The sequence below is a fragment of the Chlamydotis macqueenii genome, chromosome 3 (genome assembly GCF_036417535.1).
Source record: "Chlamydotis macqueenii isolate bChlMac1 chromosome 3, bChlMac1.mat, whole genome shotgun sequence".
Lineage (NCBI taxonomy): Eukaryota > Metazoa > Chordata > Aves > Otidiformes > Otididae > Chlamydotis > Chlamydotis macqueenii.
In genome coordinates, this window is record NC_141558.1 from 23,735,605 (window position 1) to 23,756,989 (window position 21,385).

At 35.7% G+C, this 21,385-nt stretch overlaps 1 protein-coding gene across 1 annotated transcript in view; it reads right to left on the bottom strand.

The window, feature by feature from the left end:
* Positions 1-21,385, bottom strand: part of CSMD1 (CUB and Sushi multiple domains 1) — a 1,203,024-nt gene that overhangs the window by 191,994 nt on the left and 989,645 nt on the right. Inside the window, exons 27-30 of the mRNA XM_086744017.1 lie at positions 10,349-10,540; positions 7,479-7,617; positions 2,620-2,807; positions 81-275 (exon numbers count right to left, since the gene is read on the bottom strand). Of these exons, the coding sequence (XP_086600143.1) occupies positions 81-275; positions 2,620-2,807; positions 7,479-7,617; positions 10,349-10,540 (714 nt within the window). The remainder of the gene's footprint in view (positions 1-80; positions 276-2,619; positions 2,808-7,478; positions 7,618-10,348; positions 10,541-21,385) is intronic.

The window sequence follows — 21,385 nt, forward strand, 5'->3', positions numbered from 1 at the left end:
ATAGTATAAAAAAGCCTCAGGGGACTGAGAAATTCTGAATTCACTAGGGGAAAAAGAGATTGTAAGAAAACTGTATATACCATTACAAGATGGCAATGCTCTGTTCCATGCTGGCTTTCCATCTGCACCAATTACACACGTTATAGTTGAAGGATCCATAATCTTATATCCAGAATCACACTGGTAAGTAATAGTTGAACCAAGCTTAAAGTCTGTTCCAATTCTTGTCCCATTCATGATGTTTCCAGGATCAAAACAAGCTTCCCGTGGCTTTTCTGTTAAAATGAATTAAAGTAAATATATATACACTTTCAATTAAAAAAATATTGAACCATTATCAGTGTTTTTTTCCAGTCAGTTTACATTTTTCAACAGCTTATTAAAATATTTTTTGTTGTTTCTGTATGCTTACTACAAGATCATGGAGGTTTTCATTAGATTGGGTATCTGTCCAAGGAAATTATAGTAAGAGGATCTAATCAACAGCATTTTCTTCCTACCTTTTGTTAGTAAAACCCTCCAAAAGCTGAATTACTTCAATTTAGTTATTGTTTAGAAGTTTACTAGTGTAGAAGAAAAACTACCATTTCTAGAATTCACCACTTCACACTAATACATTTTTAAACCAAGTATCATGCTCTGTACTCAATAACTTCTGATTAGAAAGCTGCCATACTATGGTATAATTTAAACATTAAAAATGTGTTGTTCCTTTACGCTTCGTATTTAAGAAGATCTAACAATAACTGGAACTTGAAGGCTAACAAAGTAAGCACAACAGTTGTTTTCCAGCACCAGCTAATAGGTACAAAATCTTTAAGTCAATGTCAGTATAGACATTGATGTTAAGACTAGGGTTTCATTCATCATCTTTGTCAAGATAAAATGCAAAGAAAAGGGATGGGAGAAATAATTTACATTAGAAATTACTTTGCTTCAAGAATATGATTGAGATTATATTCAAATAGGAAGGATTTAGGCATAGAACATTATTTATAACTAAATAAATTAAACCAAAATATTAGTATTACTATACTGTTGATAACTATGCAGTATTTTTTCCTACAAAAAGCTTAAACACAAGTAAATATCTTTATAATCTATGAAAATATTGTGTGATATTACTTCTAGAAATAGTATTTTGCTAAATATGTGAACTCTTTAGGAGGGAAGGATGCACCTAATATAAACAAAGTTTATTATAGGAGGCAAAGATTTTTATTAAAAAATTCTATAGTCAAATTCATAGCCAAAGTTTACATCATGCTTCCTTCCCTTACTAAATGTTAATAAAGTATGCATTTTAATTAAATACTCAAGGAATTTTATCAGAAAGCAGAACTAGATATCTATAATCAGAATGTAAAGTAATAAATTTTATATAGAATATTAAATAATGTACTTAATAAAATGTTTAATTATTAAGCACAAACTGCCCATTGAATATAAGAACTTTAAAAAAATATACTGTTCTGTTCTTATATGTTTTTATTTTCTTATTATTTCATTTAAGTTCCAGTTGCATAGAGGCACACATATCAGACTATGCTGAAAATAAAAAATATACACACATCGAAAATATGTATGCACATTTTCGATGGGCATCTTTATCCCTTTATCTCCTTCTACTCAACTTGTCATTTTCTTTCCTTGCAGGCCAACAAGACTTCCTGGAACAAAATATATTCCCATTTTATTTATATATTTCAAGTTTAGATAGGAACAAACAGAGTTTGATTTAATCTATGGCAATATGATAATTACTTTGGAAAGAAAAGCCTTACCAACATAGAGAATAATGGACAAAAGACGAAAACTAAATTTAAAGATTATTTAATAGTTCTTTTTAACCTCTCTGTCTTTTATTGGTATGTTATTTCCATGTATCTTTAGATATTTTTATTCCTTCATTTCTCACATGTACATTAATGTGGTTTGCTTCCACTGTCAAGAAAAAGAAGCTGAAGCAGCACCTCTGATGATGAAAAACAGCTTGATAAATACCAGCTGAGATAACAATCAAGCCAGAGACAGCATCTGCAACAACAAAAAAGAAACTAGCATTTGAAGTGTGTGCGTGCGTGTGTGTGTGTGTGTGTGTGTGTGTGTGTGTGTGCGTGCGTGTGTCTTCAATAAGCAGTCAGCTTAATCCACTCTCTGGCTAGTAATAGGTACCCCTCCCAAAAATGCAAATACTGTCCTGCAGTAGTTATTAAAAAATCTATATGTAGAATCAACAACAAAGTGGAAAGGAAAATGTATTGCTAGGTATCAGCAAGGAAGAAGCAGCAGTCAGGCACTCTGAGTGGGTAAGACAATTCCATCATTCCACAACTCTTTTCCAAATGCTACTTTTGATGTGCATCTTCTATCTCTGCTCTTTTTTTTTTTTTCCTGGAAGATGAAAATGTGTATACGTAATGTGAAAGAGACTTCATGAAACAAGCCTTCTGTGTTCCTCTGCACATTTACAAAAAATAGTTTTAAAAACTTACAGGCAAAGAGGTATTTGGCAGTTCAGTATTAGTACATCTAGAAGTAAACACATTTGAGTCTCAATAAATACTAAATAACATTTATTTCCCTTTGTGTTTCCACAGATTATGGTGAGATCAGTACCTTTATAGTCAATGGCAAATCCTGACATTCCAACAGAAGCATCACTGCGAAAAGCCAGAAACAGACTGTTACCACTGCTCTCTATTCTTTCAGGAGCCTGTGAGCCTTGAAAACTGCCAATTAGAGGACTGTTGGAATCTTCCCCTTCATAAATATGTAGAAAATCATAACTGGGTTCCATATTGAAACTGAAAATAAAGGAAAAAGATAATTAAGTCTTAATTTCTTTTTCATGAGTTAAACACTACTGTGATTGTAGGTACCGATCTTCTGCCTAACACTTTTTCTTTTCCAAATAAAAGTCTTTTTAAATATGATTCCCAGTGAAAATTTACTAACTTTCAATGGACTTCTCTTTACTATTAATTTGAGCATGTTCATCTTTCCAAAAGATCTACAAACAGGGCATCAATCATGCAGGCTTTGTCTACAGTCAATGAAAAAGAAGCATATCCTCCCACCTATCTTAAACATCTTTCTCAAGATGGAATGAATTACCTGCTGCAAAAAGGCTGCCTCTTACCAGCAACCACAGGAATGATTCAGACAACTAGCTTAAATTAAAAGTCCAGTTGACTAAATTGGATGATATTAAATCTGCCCATTACAAACACAAATTCACCATTTTAGAAACAAGATGCTTTCATAGGGAAAGACCACTATCCTGGAACTTGCCTTTGTTCATATCCAAATTATGTCAGAGAATTATGATAAATTAAAGTGAATTATCATTATTCTTCTCAATAAACCATCTATGCTATGTCATATTTGATGACATTTATATATTTATACAAAGCAATTATGAAGATAATATGAATTGAATGCCTTGCAGAAGAATTAGAGATGAGTTCTGAGAAAACATAAAGATAAAATCAGGCCTTTTATATGAGAAATTTATACAGAGATAGATAAAAGGATATACTATGAACACTGAAGAAAATAAAAGTAAAATTACATCAAAAAAAAACCAGTGACGACTCAGTCAAGTGAGTGGATTTTTTTTCTTTACAATTACCTTTGTAAAACAAAATAAACAAATATTTGGCTTTTTTTGAAGTGTGGTGGTCAACTGTTTTTCTTTCTATTACATCAATTAGCACTGTTAGACACAAACTTTTTCAAATCATGTAAGACAAAAAGGAAAAATATATTTAGCTAACAAGTCAGAAGAAAATATTTTCCTAAGTAATGTCAAATGGAAATGTCTTCATATAATGAATAATATTTTATGCCCTATTTTAAAGAGGTAAGAGAAGCCAGAAAAATGTTTTGAAACTTTTGCTAAGACAGAGAATTTTCAGTTGAGAGTTAGAAGAGCTGAAACAAATATCATTCTAAAGACCAAAACCAAGGAAAAGCAAATTGTACAGGGCAATGGTTTTCAATCTCTCTTGAGAGAGATTTGACAAATATATTGTATCCCTCTATTCTCAGCCCACATTCTCATCCTATGCAGACACTGCTGTCTTCTCAAAGCCAATTCCTTGAGAATAGTACATGCCTTAGTTGTAGCATACTGCCGAAGGATGAAAAAAAAATAGATAAAAGGAACAGGAAATAGTATGTTAAGACAGGAGATTTTGCAGATGTCAAAGAAACATTACCCTTCTTGATCATCTACAGAAGGTCTTGGGAATCTGGGGAGGTCCCTGCTAACTGGAAACTATTGCAATTTACAAGAAGGATGTGAGGGAAGACCCAGGGAGCTACAGACCTGTTAGTCTAACCTCAGGTCCTAGAAAAATTATACTGGGTATTATTGAAAGGCATTTCAAGTCAATGCAATTATCATGCACAATGAACATGGGTTCACAAAGGGAAAGTCTTGTTTAATTTGATCTCCTTCTACAATATGGTCACCCACCTAGTGGATGAAGGGAAGGCAGTGGATGTAATTTTTCTGGATTTTGTAAGGCTTTTGATACTGTCCCTCACAAGCTGTCCAGCTGTGGGATGAGGGAGTTCGCAGTGCACTGGCTGAAGAACTCATTGAAGGGCAGGGCTCAAAGTGTTGTAGTGAACGGGGCTACGCCTGACTGCTGACTGGTCACCAGTGGTGTTCCTCAGGGATCAATTCTACAGCCATTTCCATTGAACACATTTATCAACAATCTGGATGCAGGAGTTGAAGCCCCTACTAGCAAGTTTGCTGATTATACGAATCTGGGAGATGCTACTGAAGAAGAAGATGCTACTTCTCTTGAAGAATAAGATGCCTTGTAGAGGAATCTAGATAGATTGCAGCATAGGGCAATGATCAATGGGATGAAATTTAACAAATCCTGCACCTGGGTTGTGTCATCCCAGGCACAAACACAGGCTGGGCGGAGAATGGATGGAGAGCAGCCCTGAGGAGAAGGACTTGGGAGTGCTGGTGGATGAGAAGCTCAACATGAGCCGGCAACGTGTGCTTGCAGCCCAAGAAACCAACTGCATCCAGGGATGCATCAAGAGGAGCATGGCCAGCAAGTGTAGGGAGGTGATTCTCCCCTCTACTCTGCTGTGGTGAGACCCCACCTGGAGTACTGTGTCCAGTTATGGAGCCCCCAGCATAAGAAGCACATGGACCTATTGGAATGAGTCCAGAGGAGGGCCACAAAAACGATCAGAGGGTTTGAGCACGTCTCCTGTGAGGACAGGCTGAGAGAGTTGGGGCTGTTCAGCCTGGAGAAGAGGAGGCTCCGGGGAGACCTTACAGAGGTCTTCCAGTATCTCAAGGGGGCCTACAAGAAAGATGGGGAGAGGCTGTTTAGTAGGACCTGTTGTGACAGGACTAGGGGTAATGGTTTTAAACTGTAAGAGAGTAGATTTAGATTAGATATAAGGAAGAACTTCTTTACTGTGAGGGTGATGAGGCACTGGAACAGGTTGCCTAGAGAAGTTCTGGATGCCCCATCCCTGGAAGCGTTCAAGGCCAGGCTGGATCGGGCTTTGAGCAACCTGGTCTAGTGGACAGTCTCCCTACCCATGGCAGGGGGGTTGGAATTAGATGATCTTTAATGTCCCTTTCAACTCAAACCATTCTATGATTCTATTATTATATAAAAAAACCTTGGAGTTAGAACCAGGCTTCTGATTGCATAGATAGAGTTACTTCAGTACTGAAATTTCATATAAATCAGAGGGGGTTTGAGATAGTGCATTAAGTTATTTGTGTTCTAACATTAAATACATTTATAAACTATCTCAATGTGCTTCTCTATTACAAAGTTACCAGCATATATTTGTACATTTTTTATTAAGTTTGAATCCATATTACTCTTATGATCCACTTATACAAAAAATACAGTTTTGTTTTTTTTTTTTTAAAGTAGTTGAAGTTTTCCATTTTGGCTGTTTGATACCCATACGTATACAAGTAACAGTGTTGGTTTTCCCCTCCTTCTTAATTTGTACTCCAATTCCTTTTATTTTTGCAGTTTTGTAAAAATATTTATAAAATTAACAACCCCACAATCTACACTTTAAAAGGCCCTATATCACCATCAGTCAGAAGATGGATGAATTTCCACGAATATTCTTCAATATCAAATAGTTTTCTAAAAGGTAGCGCCAAAAGCCTAGGAAGCTCTGGCATAACCTTTTCTTTCAGATTTCTAAAGACGACTTCTGTCTGGAGAATTTAAGAACTTCTAGCAAATAATACGAAATTTAGGAAGGATTTAGCCAGTCCAGTGTATATTACTGGACTGCAATTAATTGTAAAATGTACTGGAAGTATAGCATAAATTGCAAATTCCATTATATTGCTCACACTTCTATTCCTTAAAATAAAATTCACAATTAAACCTGAACACTGAGTAACTATAAATTTCTTTAATCTTACTTGAAATAGAGCATTTGAGCTGATTATTTAGGCAGTCCACAGAAATATGCTGCTTATCACATCTACCGTGACATTTTCAAGAGTGTAATTAGTGGAGAACTATTCTCATCCCTCAATGCTATTTCATCAAATATCTGACAAACAGAATTATTATATTCTTGATTACATAATTTCAAGTACCTTAGGCTTTGATTCTTTAATTTATTGTGTATCAGTATTTTATTAGGAAACATATTGGAATCAGTCAACAAAAGAAACTGAGTTTTTTGTTTCATTGTTTTGATTTTGGTTTTCTTTTTTTTTTAAAAAAAAAAAGAGTGCAAATATTACACAACAAAATTCTGAACATGCCATCATCTCTTCCTAAAAGAATCAGAACTGGTTACCATCCCACTGAAGTCAACAACAGTGTTACCATTCTTAGCTTAAAAATCACACTGAGGCCAGAGAATCAAAATAAGAAAAAAAAAACCAAACCAACATTTCCAACCATAGATATAGCAAGTTAATATGATTATATAGGCCTGACTAAAATAGAAATGATAAATTGAACACATGAATATGACTATATCCCTGTACTTTAATTTGTGTTAAAAATATGTGCAACAAATACAGGTTGATGATGGAACACTGAGTAACAAAACTTTTTTAAAATTATAAGACATCATCATCTTTTGACTGAGTAGACCAGTTTTTTTTTTCCTGATCTATGCACTCCAAGCAAAGTGTATTTAGCCTGTGTTTGTAAAAATCTTTAAGAACTCAGTTACAGATAGAGTTTCCATTACAGTTCAAGTCTCTGCTACAATGTAAATCAATCATTTCACAAAAAGTTTTGTTGCTCAGGAATATATTCAATATCAAAAGTGCCATATAACTATATTATATTCTTTTACGTTATTTGGAAGCAATGACACAGCACATATTAGATGCATGCTCCAGAAAATAAAATGAGAAGCTTTAAAAAGTTATAAATTATCCCATTTTTAGATGTGATATTTAAAATCCTTAGGCATTCATCTAGAAATGGTACCTTTTGAATATCAAGGCAATGACAAAGTCAGGGTTTACTTTTATTCTCCAGTCACATTCTTTCCCAGGAGGATAAGGCTGTGGATAGTTAGGTGATAAAATAACTCCTGCTGGGCCTGTCAGGTTTCCTCCACATGCAGCTGTCACAATGTAAAAAGAAATAGGAATATGGTCACATGTTAAATTCACAAGCACATATTAGCTGTTAAATAGGAGCAAATTGACTTCTACATTTACCGAACATAATAATAACATAATAAGCTCCTAGAGCTTTCCCACTTCTACCTAGCAAACATTTTTGTATTTTCCTTAAAAAAAAAAGTGAGCTCTGCTCCTATTCAAAAGAATCACAAGAAAAGCTCTTTCTACAGGAAAAAAAAAACACATGATGTTAAACAGGAAGTCCCGTATATTCTTGCTGTTACTTTGTCCCATCTCTATTGAGCTGAAGTATTTCTTACGTGCTGGAAGTACTTTAAGAACTGTGAAAGCTCAAAGGCAGGATTCAGGATGTAGTTTCTTTTGAATGTAGATGTGACACAAAACAGTTTGATTCACTTAGTAAAGATATTACCCAAATCAAAATCAAATATATTCATTTAGTTACCATAAGTTGAATTTTACTTTTAAACAGATAATCCAACTTCCAAAGACGATAATCACATAGTCTAACTAAAAAGTACAGCACGGGCTGCATCTACATTACTAAGTCACACATGCTGATAGGAACATATTTGTGGTGCAAAATAGTTGGTACTAAGGATTTGAAATCTGCATTAAATATTTTTAAAAGGATTTTTTTAAGGTCATTTCTCATCTTGTTCAATGGACTGAATGCTCACTAGTGTCTGGAGTACATCAGAGGCACTCATAGAACACATTTTGCAGTTTAGTTTCATTCAAAAACATCAAGAAATTTGAAAATCGTGAATTAAAGTGTGAGCAAGAAAATTTACATGGAAACCATGCTCCTAATGCAATTGAAAACATCAATGAAGACATTCCCATCGTGGTATTTATGAAAATGACCTAAACTTTTTTTTACCCCTAACCACTATTTATTTGTTTGTTTATTTATTTAAACATTTAATATATTTATGTAACCGGGTTTTTTTTTTGTGCCTGTAGTTTCAGTATTTTGTTATTATTCTTGATCCAGAATGTGATTTTTTTTTTTAATTTCTTTTTGGTTTTATTCACAAATAACAGTTACAGGAATGTTTCATGTGTTCCTTATATGTGCTGATGATTCAGCTTGAGACAAAAATGATCAAGGTTATAAAGTACAAATAAAGCAAAAAAAATTAAACAATCAGGAATGGAAGTCATACAATGTTCAGAGTACTGAGTGGCACAGTTATTAAATGTAAATAATTTTTTATTTATAAGTCATCATACCTAAATAAGGGGTTTATGGTACCATTTAAAATAACATACAATGGCTTTACAGAACTCTTAAAGTTTCTACTATTGTCATGTTTACAGTAAAGATTACTTTAGTCTGCTATTACCTTGAAAGTCACTTTGAGTATATGGAAGAATAACAATATGTATGTACTTTTTCCAAAAGGTATTATCTCTTTCTTTCTGTCTTTATTTCCTTCTTTTTTTTGTGTTTTTTTTTTTTTTTTTTACTGGATTGCAAAGAAATACGTACTAATTATAATTGGTATTTATAGAAAGACTATGAATCTTCTAGACCTTTATGCACCAGATATCTGTTTGATTTTTTATTTGTATTTGAATATTTTTAATTTGTTAATAATCCCAGTATGTTTAGTAAACATTTTCATACTGCTATTTATACACTGCACACAAGGTATCCAAAAGACAATGTTCAAATTTATGCTGCTCCAATTCTACTAGATGACAGGGAGTTAGAGACACTATCCTGCATTATCCTGAATCCTTCCCAGTATTTTTGAGATATCTGTAAACATTTTAGAGGAACAGTGGGACTGCAATTGTTTGGGGATTTGCTCTTTTGGAAAGCACATCTCCAAAATGGCTTGTAGAAAGAAAACACATTATGCTTACTCCGGTGCTATTAAACTGTATTGTATCTGTTTTTTATGATCATTAAAATAAGTCTTTGTTTAACTATAAATCAATTGGTAACAAAATCATAAAGATTAAAAAAATTACTATACCTAGCAGATAATTTTTTATATATGTTGACTAATTCTAATCATAGACTAGCTATACGGATATCCTTAAAATACATTTCAACAAGACTTCTAAGCATGTAATTATTGCCTACTGACCAGGACCTCAGAGGAACCTTTATGCTATACAGGACTATGGAACCAAGAATCAAAACTTGTTTCAAAGAAAGACTACCTCCTACTCTCTACTGGTGTTACGGAAATATAGCCTATTGCTTTCAACAGCATTGTCACTTGGATCCCCTTCTCTGCATCTACCTTTCCCAACAAGCATCCTGCCTCAGAAAAAAATACTTTTAGCTTCCTACAGATTGCACAGGATGAGTGTTTAATCCATACAAGAATTCAGAAAATTTTCAGAATAAATAATGGACTGCAGTTTATGTCACTAAATTATTACACAGAAGACCATTCTACCAAGATCATTTCAACGAGAAAACTGGTTTATATCCAAATCATCTCTTCTATTTAATTATTTCTATTAGACTTTTTCAATTTTAAACTGGTGTGAAGTTTAAAGAATAGAATAGAGTAAGAAAATGTCATCCAAAAATAGTGTTAATCTTGAGAATGAGGCTATCAGTAACCGTATGAAATAACTGGGTTCTGCAAAGAGCATCACTCCAGCATGAGTATCATACCCGTATTAGTTGAACAAGAAATCTGATCTGTATTAATCTTAAACATTAACATTTTATTTTATTACCTATGCATGTAGGAGGATCAGGTTGCCAGAAGAATCGGTTATTCAGTTGCACACATGTAATTTTTGCCTGTCCTTGAAGTTGATAGCCAGGGTCACATTGAAAGGTGGTAGTGTCTCCAGGCTCTCTGCTGTCTCCATATCTAGAGCCATTCTGTGGTGTCCCGGGATCGTTACAGGTTGATGCAATAGAAGCTGTAAGGGAATGATGAAAAGAAAACTTTAAGGTGTAGATACTAAATATCCATCATTAAAAGCTCAATATTTTTACATGAGCACCCCAACAAGAGGCAATGTTATTTACTCATCAGTTAATACAGGAAGGCATTTTGTTTCTCTGCTTTCATGAGAATCTGCCCACTGACATATATCATTTTCAAGTTGACTTCCTGCCAGTTTCCTTAGTATAAAATATAGCCTGACAGGAAACAAAAACAAACATAAGCTTTTCTTTTTGTTTTTTTTTTTCCCTCTCCTTTTTTTTTTTTTTTTTTTTTAATCCAGTTAATGCATCAAAAGAACTAGTAACTCCTTTTCTCACTTTAATGTTCTGGTTATCAAAACAAATTTCTTCATACACTTCAATGCCTTCTGCGCAATAGGGTGAATATCATAATATAAATAACATTGGTTTATAGTCTTAAATTGCAGCATGTAAATGCAATGTTCACCCAGCTGGCTGAATCAAATAGCAATTTTATGTAGCCCTGAAGTTCCAGTTTCAGGGGCAAGCAATGACTTTCTTAGAGCACGCTCAGTCTGAATCTAAGCAAAATATCTCACTTATGTTCAGTTTCCTGAGTTTGGATATGGATTTTGCTTTGTAAAAAAAATGGCTATATAAATAAATTCTAGAAATAATTAATAAATTAAATAAAATAATGTTAAACTGAGCCGAACAATCAGTATTGTACGACTAAAAGCAAGTAATCATCCAGAAAGTGGGTACACAAATCTACATCCACTATGGTTTTGTGGAAGATGACAGCTCTCTTCTACTGGCTTCCGGTATTCAACATCTTGAGTTACATTAAACATTGCGGTCTTCCCAAGGAAAGAAGGTCCCATCTAGAGACTATTGTCTCTATGTCCCTGAATTGCACTGTTTCCTATCATTCCAGGCTGCTCCACTCAGATAAGTATTTTTCAAAGAACTTGCCACAATTGTAAGCAAAAGCCAAAATAAGAAGTAAAAAACTCAGTATCATAATCACCATTAATGATATTGATGTGTAACTACAAGTCTCTGTACCACTTTCATAATCTTCATTCAACCAAGTTTAAACTTCTTGAATCCAGATGAAAGGCTTTTTAGAAAAATCTGATACACTGCATCCTTCTGTTCACCTCTGGTACTGCAAGTCATAATCCTTGAAAAATGTGACTACATATAGGAGGAAACTATGTATACTTTCTTGCCTCCTCACACATCAGACAACTGATTCATTCTCAAACTGATTCATAACCATCTCAACTCTACATCTGATGTCTTTTCAAGGTGTAATTTTGCTCTAAAGTCTGTAAGACATGATCAGGTCAATGAGGAGCATTCAAATAAAAACTGATGTAATTTATTAAAAGCATATATGCCATTTTAGAAACCCTTTTTTTACCTCTTTGTTGGCTGATGAGCTAATGTTACTGTTACTTATCATATTTGACTGCACTGTTCTCCAACACTCTCTGGGAAAGCAGTGACTAAGTTTTTCTGTATATTGAGCAGTATGTAGCATTCCAGCTACTTGAGTTTTAGGATAATGTTACAAATTACAGGCCAAAAAAGACTAAGAACATAAAATACTAATTCTTTACGCCTGATAATAATTTTCTCTTGTTTTAAATACAGGGGCCCAGTATCTTCCATACCTCCTACAAGTGATGTGTGTTAGCAACAACAGTCGATCCTCCCAACTCTATTTCCAGGGAAGAGTTGGGATTTTTTTTTCATTTTTTTTTCTGTTTCAATCGCAGGCAATATTAATATTTCAGTAAAATTATTTTGTTAGCTCATTTCAAATGGTACAACCAAAGGCTTTCATAACAGAAAAGATCTATAACACTACCATCACTATGCAACCTTTGTGACTATCATCTACGGGTAATCAATTTTCTGTAGTAATAACTGTATCTCCTGCTTCTGTCCACACCAAAAGACTATACCACTATAAGAAACAGCAACAGAAAATAAACATTTGCAAAACTGAAACAGTTACCAAGCTGCACAACCGGAAAACTCTTTTTTTTTCTTCTGTGTTATAAATTTTCAGGAGACAGAAAGGTTGAAAAAAAGAATGAGCAAAATGAGAAACAAACATCTTAGATCAGTAAAATGTTTTTCTGCATGTTTTAGCAAACAGATGGTCATTCAGAAAAATCATAGAAACTGTAAAACAACTCTATATAAGAATTAATGGATTATTATATTTATCACACTACAGACACAGGAGCTTTGTTATTATTTCATTATTCAAATTTGTTTGACCTTGTTTCCATTACGAAATAGTATGTTTCTTATCTTAGGATGGTTCATATATGTAAATGAAGTAAAAGACATGACAAGTTTTTTGACAGTGGTGGACTTTCTTCCACCAAAATTTATCAGCCTCAATCCAATAATTAATGTCTGTCACTGCTAATGAGTACTACACAAGCACTTCCTAGGCGCCACTCTTGACAATTTACCTGACATCCCATATTACTGCAGGCCTTCTTGGGCTTAGAGACCATGAAATTACAGAGATCTCAGTTCTTGGTGAAGTAAGGAGGGGAGTCAGCAAAACCACTACCACGGACTTCCAGAAGGCAAACTTTGGCCTGTTCAGGACACTGGTTGAGAGTCCCTTGGGAGACAGTCCTGAAGGGCAAAGGGGTCTAGGAAGGCTGAATATTGCTCAAGAAGGAAGTCTTAAAGGTGTAGCAGCAGGCTGTCACCATGTGCCATAAGACAAAAAAGCAAGGAAGATGACCGGCCTGACTCAATAGGGAGCTTTTGCTAGGACTCAGGAAAAAAAAGGAGAGTTTACCACTTTTGGAAGAAGGGGCAGGTAGCTCAAGAAGAGTACAGGGATCTCATTAGGTCATGCAGAGAGAAAATTAGAAAGGAAAAAGCCCAGCTAGAACTCAGTCTGGCCACTGTTATAAGAGACAACAAAAAATGTTTTTACGAATACATCAAGAACAAAAAGAGAGCCAAGGACAACCTCCCTCCTTTATTGGATGTGGCAGAGGAACATCGCCACCAAGGATAAGGAAAAGGCTGGGGTACTTAATTCCTTTTTTGCCTCAGTCTTTAATAGCCAGACCAGTTACCTCCAGGTTATTCAGCCCCCTAAGCTGGAAGACAGGGATGGAGAGCAGAATAAACCCCACCATATTCCAGAAGGAAGCAGTTATAGGCCTCCACAAGTCTATGAGGCTGGACTGGATTCATCCGAGGGTACGAGGGAGCTGGCAGAGGAGCTTGCCAAGACACTCTCCATCATTTATCAGCAGTTCTGGTTAACAGGGGAGGTCCCAGGTGACTGGAGGCTTGCCAATGTGATGCCCATCCACAAGAAGGGCTGAAAGAAGGATCCAGGGAACTATAGGCCTTTCAGCCTGACCTCAGTATCAGGGAGGATTATGGAGCAGTTAATCTTGAGTGCACCCACCTGGCATGTGCAGGACAACCAGGGGATCAGGCCCAGCCAGCATGGGTTCATGAAAGGCAGGTCCTGCTTGGCCAACCTGATCTCCTGCTATTACCAGGTGACCCACCTAGTGGATGAGGGAAAGGCTGTGGATGTTATCTACCTGGACTTCAGCAAAGCCTTTGACACTATCTCCCACAGCATTCTCCTAGAGAAGCTGGAGCCTCATGGCTTAGACAGGTGTACCCTGCACTGGGTTAAAAACTACCTGGATGGCTGAGCCCAGAGAGTTGTGGTGACTGGAGTTAAATCCAGCTGCTGGCTGGTCACACAAGCCATGTTCCCCAGGGCTCAGTTCTGGGGCCAATTCTATTTAATATCTTTATCAGTGATCTGGATGAGGAGCTTGAGTGCTCCCTCAGGAAGTTTGCAGAAGACACCAAACTGGGTAGGAGTGTCAATCTGCTCGAGGGTAGGAAGGCTCTGCAGAGGGATCTGGACAGGATGGATCGATGGGCCAAGGTGAACTGTATGAGATTTAACAAGGCCAAGTACCCTTGGGCCACAACAATCCCTTGAAACACTAAAGGCTTGGGGAAGAGCGGCTGGAAATCTACCCAGTGGAAAAGTACCTGGGGGTACTGGTTGACAGGTGGCTGAACATAAGCCAGCAATTTGCCCAGGTGGCCAAGGCCCATAGCATCCTGGCTTGCATCAGGGATAAAGTGGCCAGCAGGAGTAGGGAAGTGATTGTGCCCCTGTACTCGAGGGGCGGGGTGAGGCCACACCTCAAATACTGCGTGCAGTTTTGGGCCCCTCACTACAAGAAGGACATTGAGTTGCTGGAGCATGTCCAGAGAAGGGCAACAAAGCTGGTAAAGGGTCTGGAGCACAAGTCTTATGAGGAGCAGCTGAGGGAACTGGGATTGTTTAGTCTAGAGAAGAGAAGGCTGAGGGGAGACCTCATTGCTCTCTACAACTACCTGAAAGGAGGTTGTAGGGAGGTGGGTGTTGGCATCTTCTCCCAAATAACTTGTGATAGGACAAGATGAAGCAGCCTCAAGTTGCATCAGAGGAGGTTCAGATTGGATATTAGGAAACATTTATTCAGTGAACGAGTGGTCAGGCACTGGAACAGGCTACTCAAGGAAGTGGTGGAGTCACCATTCCTGGATGTATTCAAAGAACGTGTAGACGTGGCACTCCAGGACATGGTTTAGTGGACATGGTGGAGTTAGGTTGACAGTTGGACTTGATGATCTTAGAGGTCTTTTCCAACCTTAATGATTCTATGATTTTATGACCTAAGTTATTCCTTATTTGACAGACAATAACAGCTCTAAAAAAGGGATCACTATCATGCACATCTGTTAAATAATCATATTTCTTGGGGCCACAAAGATGATAAAAGGGCTGGAGCACCTCTCTTATGAGGACAGGCTGAGAGAGTTGGGGCTGTTCAGCCTGCAGAAGAGGAGGCTCTGGGGAGACCTGATAGCGGTCTTCCAGTACCTCAAGGGGGCCTACAAGATGGGGAAAGGCTGTTTAGTAGGGCCTGTTGCAATAGGACGGGGGGTAATGGTTTTAAAACAGAGGGAGGTAGATTTAGATTGAATATTAGGAAAAAAAATTTTATGATGCGAGTTATAGAACACTGGAACAGGTTGCCCAGAGAGGTGGTGGATGCCCCATCCCTGGAAACGTTCAAGGCCAGGCTGGATGGGGCTCTGAGCAGCCTGATCTAGTTGGGGATGTCCCTGCTCCTTGCAGGGGGGTTGGACTAGATGACCTTTGAAGGTCCCTTCCAACCCTAACCATTCTATGATTCTATGATTCTTTCAAGTATATGAGCGTAAGCCCTTTTCTGTCATTAATTAGTGTCTTTTTTTCTTAACAAATCTCTAAATATCTTCATTTTGTCCTTAAAAGGTTATGCAATATAATATCTCAGCAACAACATTTTTCCCATGTTGACTGTCAAGCATGCACCAATTTCGAAGGACTGATGCCTTTTAACATTAATTTCACTCTTAATCTCAATTTCTTATACACAAAGTTCTAAATTTCAAAAACAACCACAAATGTTTAATAAGCACCAAAATGTTCTTTACACTTTTCTTCTTACAGTCTCAGAAGCTTTTTTATGTATTTGAAACTAACAACCTTTTTATCATGCCATATACGCTTCATCCTAATTAAACAAAACATCAGACATTTAAGCACTGATATGTCACCTAGAAAAGTGGACGTTTAGACAGATTGTCAACTTTTAACTTGTCTCCTTTCTGAACTGTTGTACTTCTCAAGATTCCCAAGAGGTTCTGTAACTCCATGAAAATTACAAGCTGACTGTTGCTTCACTTGGTATTGTGCAAATATCTAAAGGGTATAGAGGTTATAGACATTGATAAGTAATCCAGACACTAAAAATCACCAGTTCTTCTGTTATCACTCTTCTTTTATAATAGGTTTTTTTCTTCTCAACCTCTACACTAATATAGAGACATACAATTAGTATCTAACTTATGAGACAGGCCATGTTCATGCTGTGATGTAAAATTGCCATATGCAATTTTGAAAAAAAAGGTGATTAATTCAGGAATCTGAACGTGAACACAATTAAAACATATATGCTGTAAAGCAGAGAAAGCATTAACTACATTCCAGACTTAAAGGTGTTAAATCAAACCAAATTTCATAGTCAGACTTAAGAAATGACTGAAAAAAAATAGGTGCCTAAATTGGAGTAGACAGGAGAGGGGATTTGAATTCCATTAAGCTGGAAAAGAACTAAATTGCTGCTTCTCAGTTCTTGCACGTGTTCTACGCAGTAAGCTACATGATACTCAGTGGGTTCTAGAGTAACAGTCTGTATAGATTTCCTATCTTTTACTGTCTTATCTGCTTAGACTGAAACAGGTTTCTGTGTACACAAAAGATGGGACTAGAAGTAGATGTCAGAAGAATGCGCAGCTGGGGAAACCACAGATTGCCAGAGAGTTTTCAGACCTCCATATTTTGACAGCCACTATGTTAAGTCTCTCTGTTTTAATTTAAGAATCTTTCAGAATCCCATTTTAGATCTTATTTTGGATTTGGCCTTCAAATTACATTTTCAAAGCTGATTTAAAACTTCACTGAAAATCAATAGGAGATTGTTTTTGAGAATATGACACACTGTACATTTGTGTGTCTGTACCCTTGTGAGCAATATGTTAGATTTATGCCTAATTTATCTTTCATCTGAAGGACATTTTTTTTAATAAGTTTATTTAGCCTGTAACCTATTGTAGCTCAAGAAAAAAAGCATCACCTTCATTAATACTATTTTTACTATGTCTATGGTAAACAATCATGTAAGCCATTTGTTGTAATGTTGTGCTGCAGACACTTTTTTCTACTCGACATGGTTATAAAAGTAATGAAGACCTCTCAGGAGCTAGGCTTGTAAATGGCAGGCAAGGCACAAGCTTCCTCTGTTTAGTGCATTATGCTTGCACAATAGGTTTGAAACGGATTTTAGCATATCAAAGCGGAGACATTGTACATAGGATTTGCAGTGATTTCAGACTAATAAACATTTCCAAATGTGAAAGAATAGTGTTTTCTCTCTAAAAAGTGTCTCACGTAATATATATATAAATGTACAGACTAAGAACTGTGCAAATTAGCATCAACCACATATTTAAATATCTTACATTGTTCAAGAATGTAAAGAAAAAAGAAACTCAAATGCTAATACAGCCTCTTTCATTAAATCTGAAGTACTAAGGCTCACAAGTTTACAGATAACTGAAGTAACCTGCAAGCTTCAGTTTTGCTTAATTCCACAAGAACTAAATGAAGAACTGCTACCACCTATGACGCTGAGGATGCCTTCAACATAGTTGAAATTGTGTTATTGTGAGCATGCAATGCAACATTTATTACATCACAGACTTTAAAAGGGAATGATGTATTCTTGTGTTTTATGTCTTTTTATTTATTTTAACAAGGGATATCTTAATGGATTTCATTTTCTTTGAATTCAAAATTTAGTTAGCAAGGCAGATATGTGATTACGCACACGTAAATTTATTTTAAAATATATTTGTGCTAACCCACTTTTCAGGATAACTTAACTGTGAATCAAACTGGAACAACTGCAGGATGAATACTGTCATGAACACTCTGTCATGAAAATGCTTGTACTATGTAAATTTAGTAGCTCAGGCCAATAGGCCAGTGATTAAAAGCGATCTCAGAAAAACAAAATTACAAGACAACAGTACTCTAACAGTTCAAGATAGGTGACGCAGTTACTTTAAGAATTGCTGCAGACAAATCATCAAGTGGAATTACAAAACTGGACAGAAGCAGGCACCATTGCCTAAACAGATTTATCAGATTAAACCCAGTGTCATTAGGAACTACCAAACACAAAATTGCTGATGATTAAGCTCTTGAGGAAGTAAGATATCAACAGATGTGTCAGCATCAGACACAATAATTTCCAAAGAACTGTTCTAATTAACCGGTCGGTATAAGTTGTTTATTTTTATTATCATAACTGATGACTTGTGTTGCTAAGGTAAAGATTTAGTCAGGGATCTTTACTCTTCATTGCTTATATCCGCATTTACTTCAAGAGTAGATTTTAAAACTATCAGGAGAGAAAGCAAACAACAGAAAAAAAAACCCCAAAATTGGACTAAACCAATTATATAAATGCCTTCATTTTGTATCTTTGCTTTTAATGGAGTGTCTGAAGTTCTTCTACTAAGATATAAATACTATAAATAAATTGAGAAAAAATCTTTACTACTTTATTAACTTTTTGCCAATTTTTCTGTGTTGGCAAAAATAGGTAACCTTTCTGTTGACATGAAAGCAGACGTAGGTATATTATTAAAGTATATGCTTACAGAATACTATGACTAAGAGAAATAAACAATGCCATAGAACCAGAGATAGACACAGGAAATTATCACAGATGGGCCTGACTCCAGAAAAGCCAGACATTTAAAAAAAAAATTGTTTTTTTCCTTTATAAGAGTGTGAATAAACCTTTGATTTACTATAGCCTTGACAAACAAAATCTATTAAACCAGCTGAGGAACTATGAATGTATCACTTAGTTTAAGAAAAAGATACTGTTCTTGAAGTAAATTCCAACAGCCGAGAATTTACTTCAAGAAAAAAGGCTAGACTGTAAGGGTAGAACTATTAGATATTCTGAAAATAAGGCTAATTGAGTCTGTAAGAATGATATTATGACTAGCAACTGCCAGTGCTGTTCCTATCATCTGCCCCTTGTATTGGTTTCATTAAATATCAAGTAAATAAATCAGATATAAACAATCTTTCAATAAAATAAGCTTCAGGTCAATAAAAACAATGCACTATCCACTACCATGGGATTCAAATGCTTTTAGAAGTCTAGAGTAGCTGAAGATTAAACATTCAGGGCAAGATCGATCTGCTTCAACATAGGTGGCTAGTCTCATTCGAGATGCCTTACAATATTCAAGGTATCTGCACAGAACTGGAAGACATGACCAAAGACTTAGGAGTGTGTGACCTTCTGGAATGGCAGATGAGCCTAGCCAGGATACCTTACAGCATCTCAAAGGGAACTAGACACCTGTGAAAAGAAAAGTAGGATTAATCTTATCTACCCTTAGATGTTCAGAAGTTTGAGATTTAGTGTATGTTCATATATCTAGACCTATAGCTGATAAAAAGGCAACTTCAGAGGGAAAATTATCCCTTATACATATAGGACAGAATTAAGCTAGGTTAGAAAACTTCCTTTTATGGTTAACTTAGGAAGGTTTTTTTTTGCTGCCAGTTACTTTGTTTGTTTGGAATAAAGAAGCCAAATACAAAATTTTCCTATACCCTTCTTGTGTTCACTTTTCATATCGTGAACAGAAAGAGTTGGTTGACATCCCTAGCTTGTAATACGTAGTTTAAATGTATTACGTAGTTTAAATGTATTTAACCCCCAGAGTAAAGGTACAGTGAACTCCATTTTTTGTCCTTTTATGCATGATTAAGTGGTAATTAAGTTTTAATGAAAAGCATTAGACTGATTACAATTAACATAATCACTCTTGTCAGTTCGTGTCCTCACGCTCTACATGCTGAGCTGAGTGGGCATGAAAAGGCACTTGTAATAGTGTTGAAACATTTCGTAAGCTTCAGCCACTTATATTTTTACGTTAAAAATGCCTCTAATGACATTTACAATCAATAGTAAGTAATTTATAGGGGATATTTTCTGATCTACCTCATAATGTCTTTTCACAGCACCTCTTCTTTAGGCAGATGCAGTAAGGACATTCTGGAGTGCCAAGTACAGAAAGTAAAGAGCACATTCACAGCACAGTGAAACAAATTCTCCAGCTGAAGGTTAGCACTTTAATGCTTTGTCTTTAAGCTGTTCATTTGACCTGATACTCTCAGATGTACATCCTTTGTATGATCCCATAAGTGGATATTCATTGACATAGACACAACACAATTGCATAACAACACAGAAGCTGAGTGTGTAAGAGGTCCAGATTATTGAAGATTTCTCAGTCCTGTGCAATTCTGATACGAAGTTCACTTCTTGGATTGCAATTAATATTTAAGTAAAATACTCTAATAAACGCAACACTTGAAAACCCCTCAAGGGACAAAAAGACAAAACTTGAGCAGTTTTCTCCATAGAACTTGTAATAAAACATCTACATCTTCTGCAATTACCATAAAAAAAGTTTAAGCAACTCAAGACTTATTTCTTGAGTTATAAACTACTAAAATGGTGACATATCAATATTCTGCGCAGCTTTGCTACAAGCTCACCTACAATTTGAACACATGATAAGTACTAAAGCATGCAAAGATACTGACTTAGTGACAGATTAATTAGTTTAAATCCTTTACAGATCAAGGCCACAGTGGTCTGCCCATTGCCTCAAGCAGACTAAAACTCAGCTCTGATTTTTGGATGAAATAATTTAACATTTACTTTAAGATACTCCTTAAATAATATTTTTACTCATTACAATTAAAAAAATAATAAAACATTCCACTTGTCAAGCAGGGTGAATTTTTAATATCCTTTTCCCTTTACTTCAGCTGAGGCATTCAGTTCTTCACCACTAATTCCAATTAATTCCAGTAACACATACTCTGCAATTGATAGCACGATCACTGAATGCACCCAGCAGATATTATACTAAGATGACAAAAACCAGTTCTTCACTCCTAAAGCGATACATTTTCTCCTACTTACTATAAGTATCACTGAAGGTCAAAGAATGTGATGACAAGTTTAACTGCTTAAGTATTTTCCTCCTTTCAAAATCTGTGCATAAAGTGACAAATATTTTTATATAATATGACATAAAATGTGTTTGCTAATCCTAACAGAGTAAAAAAC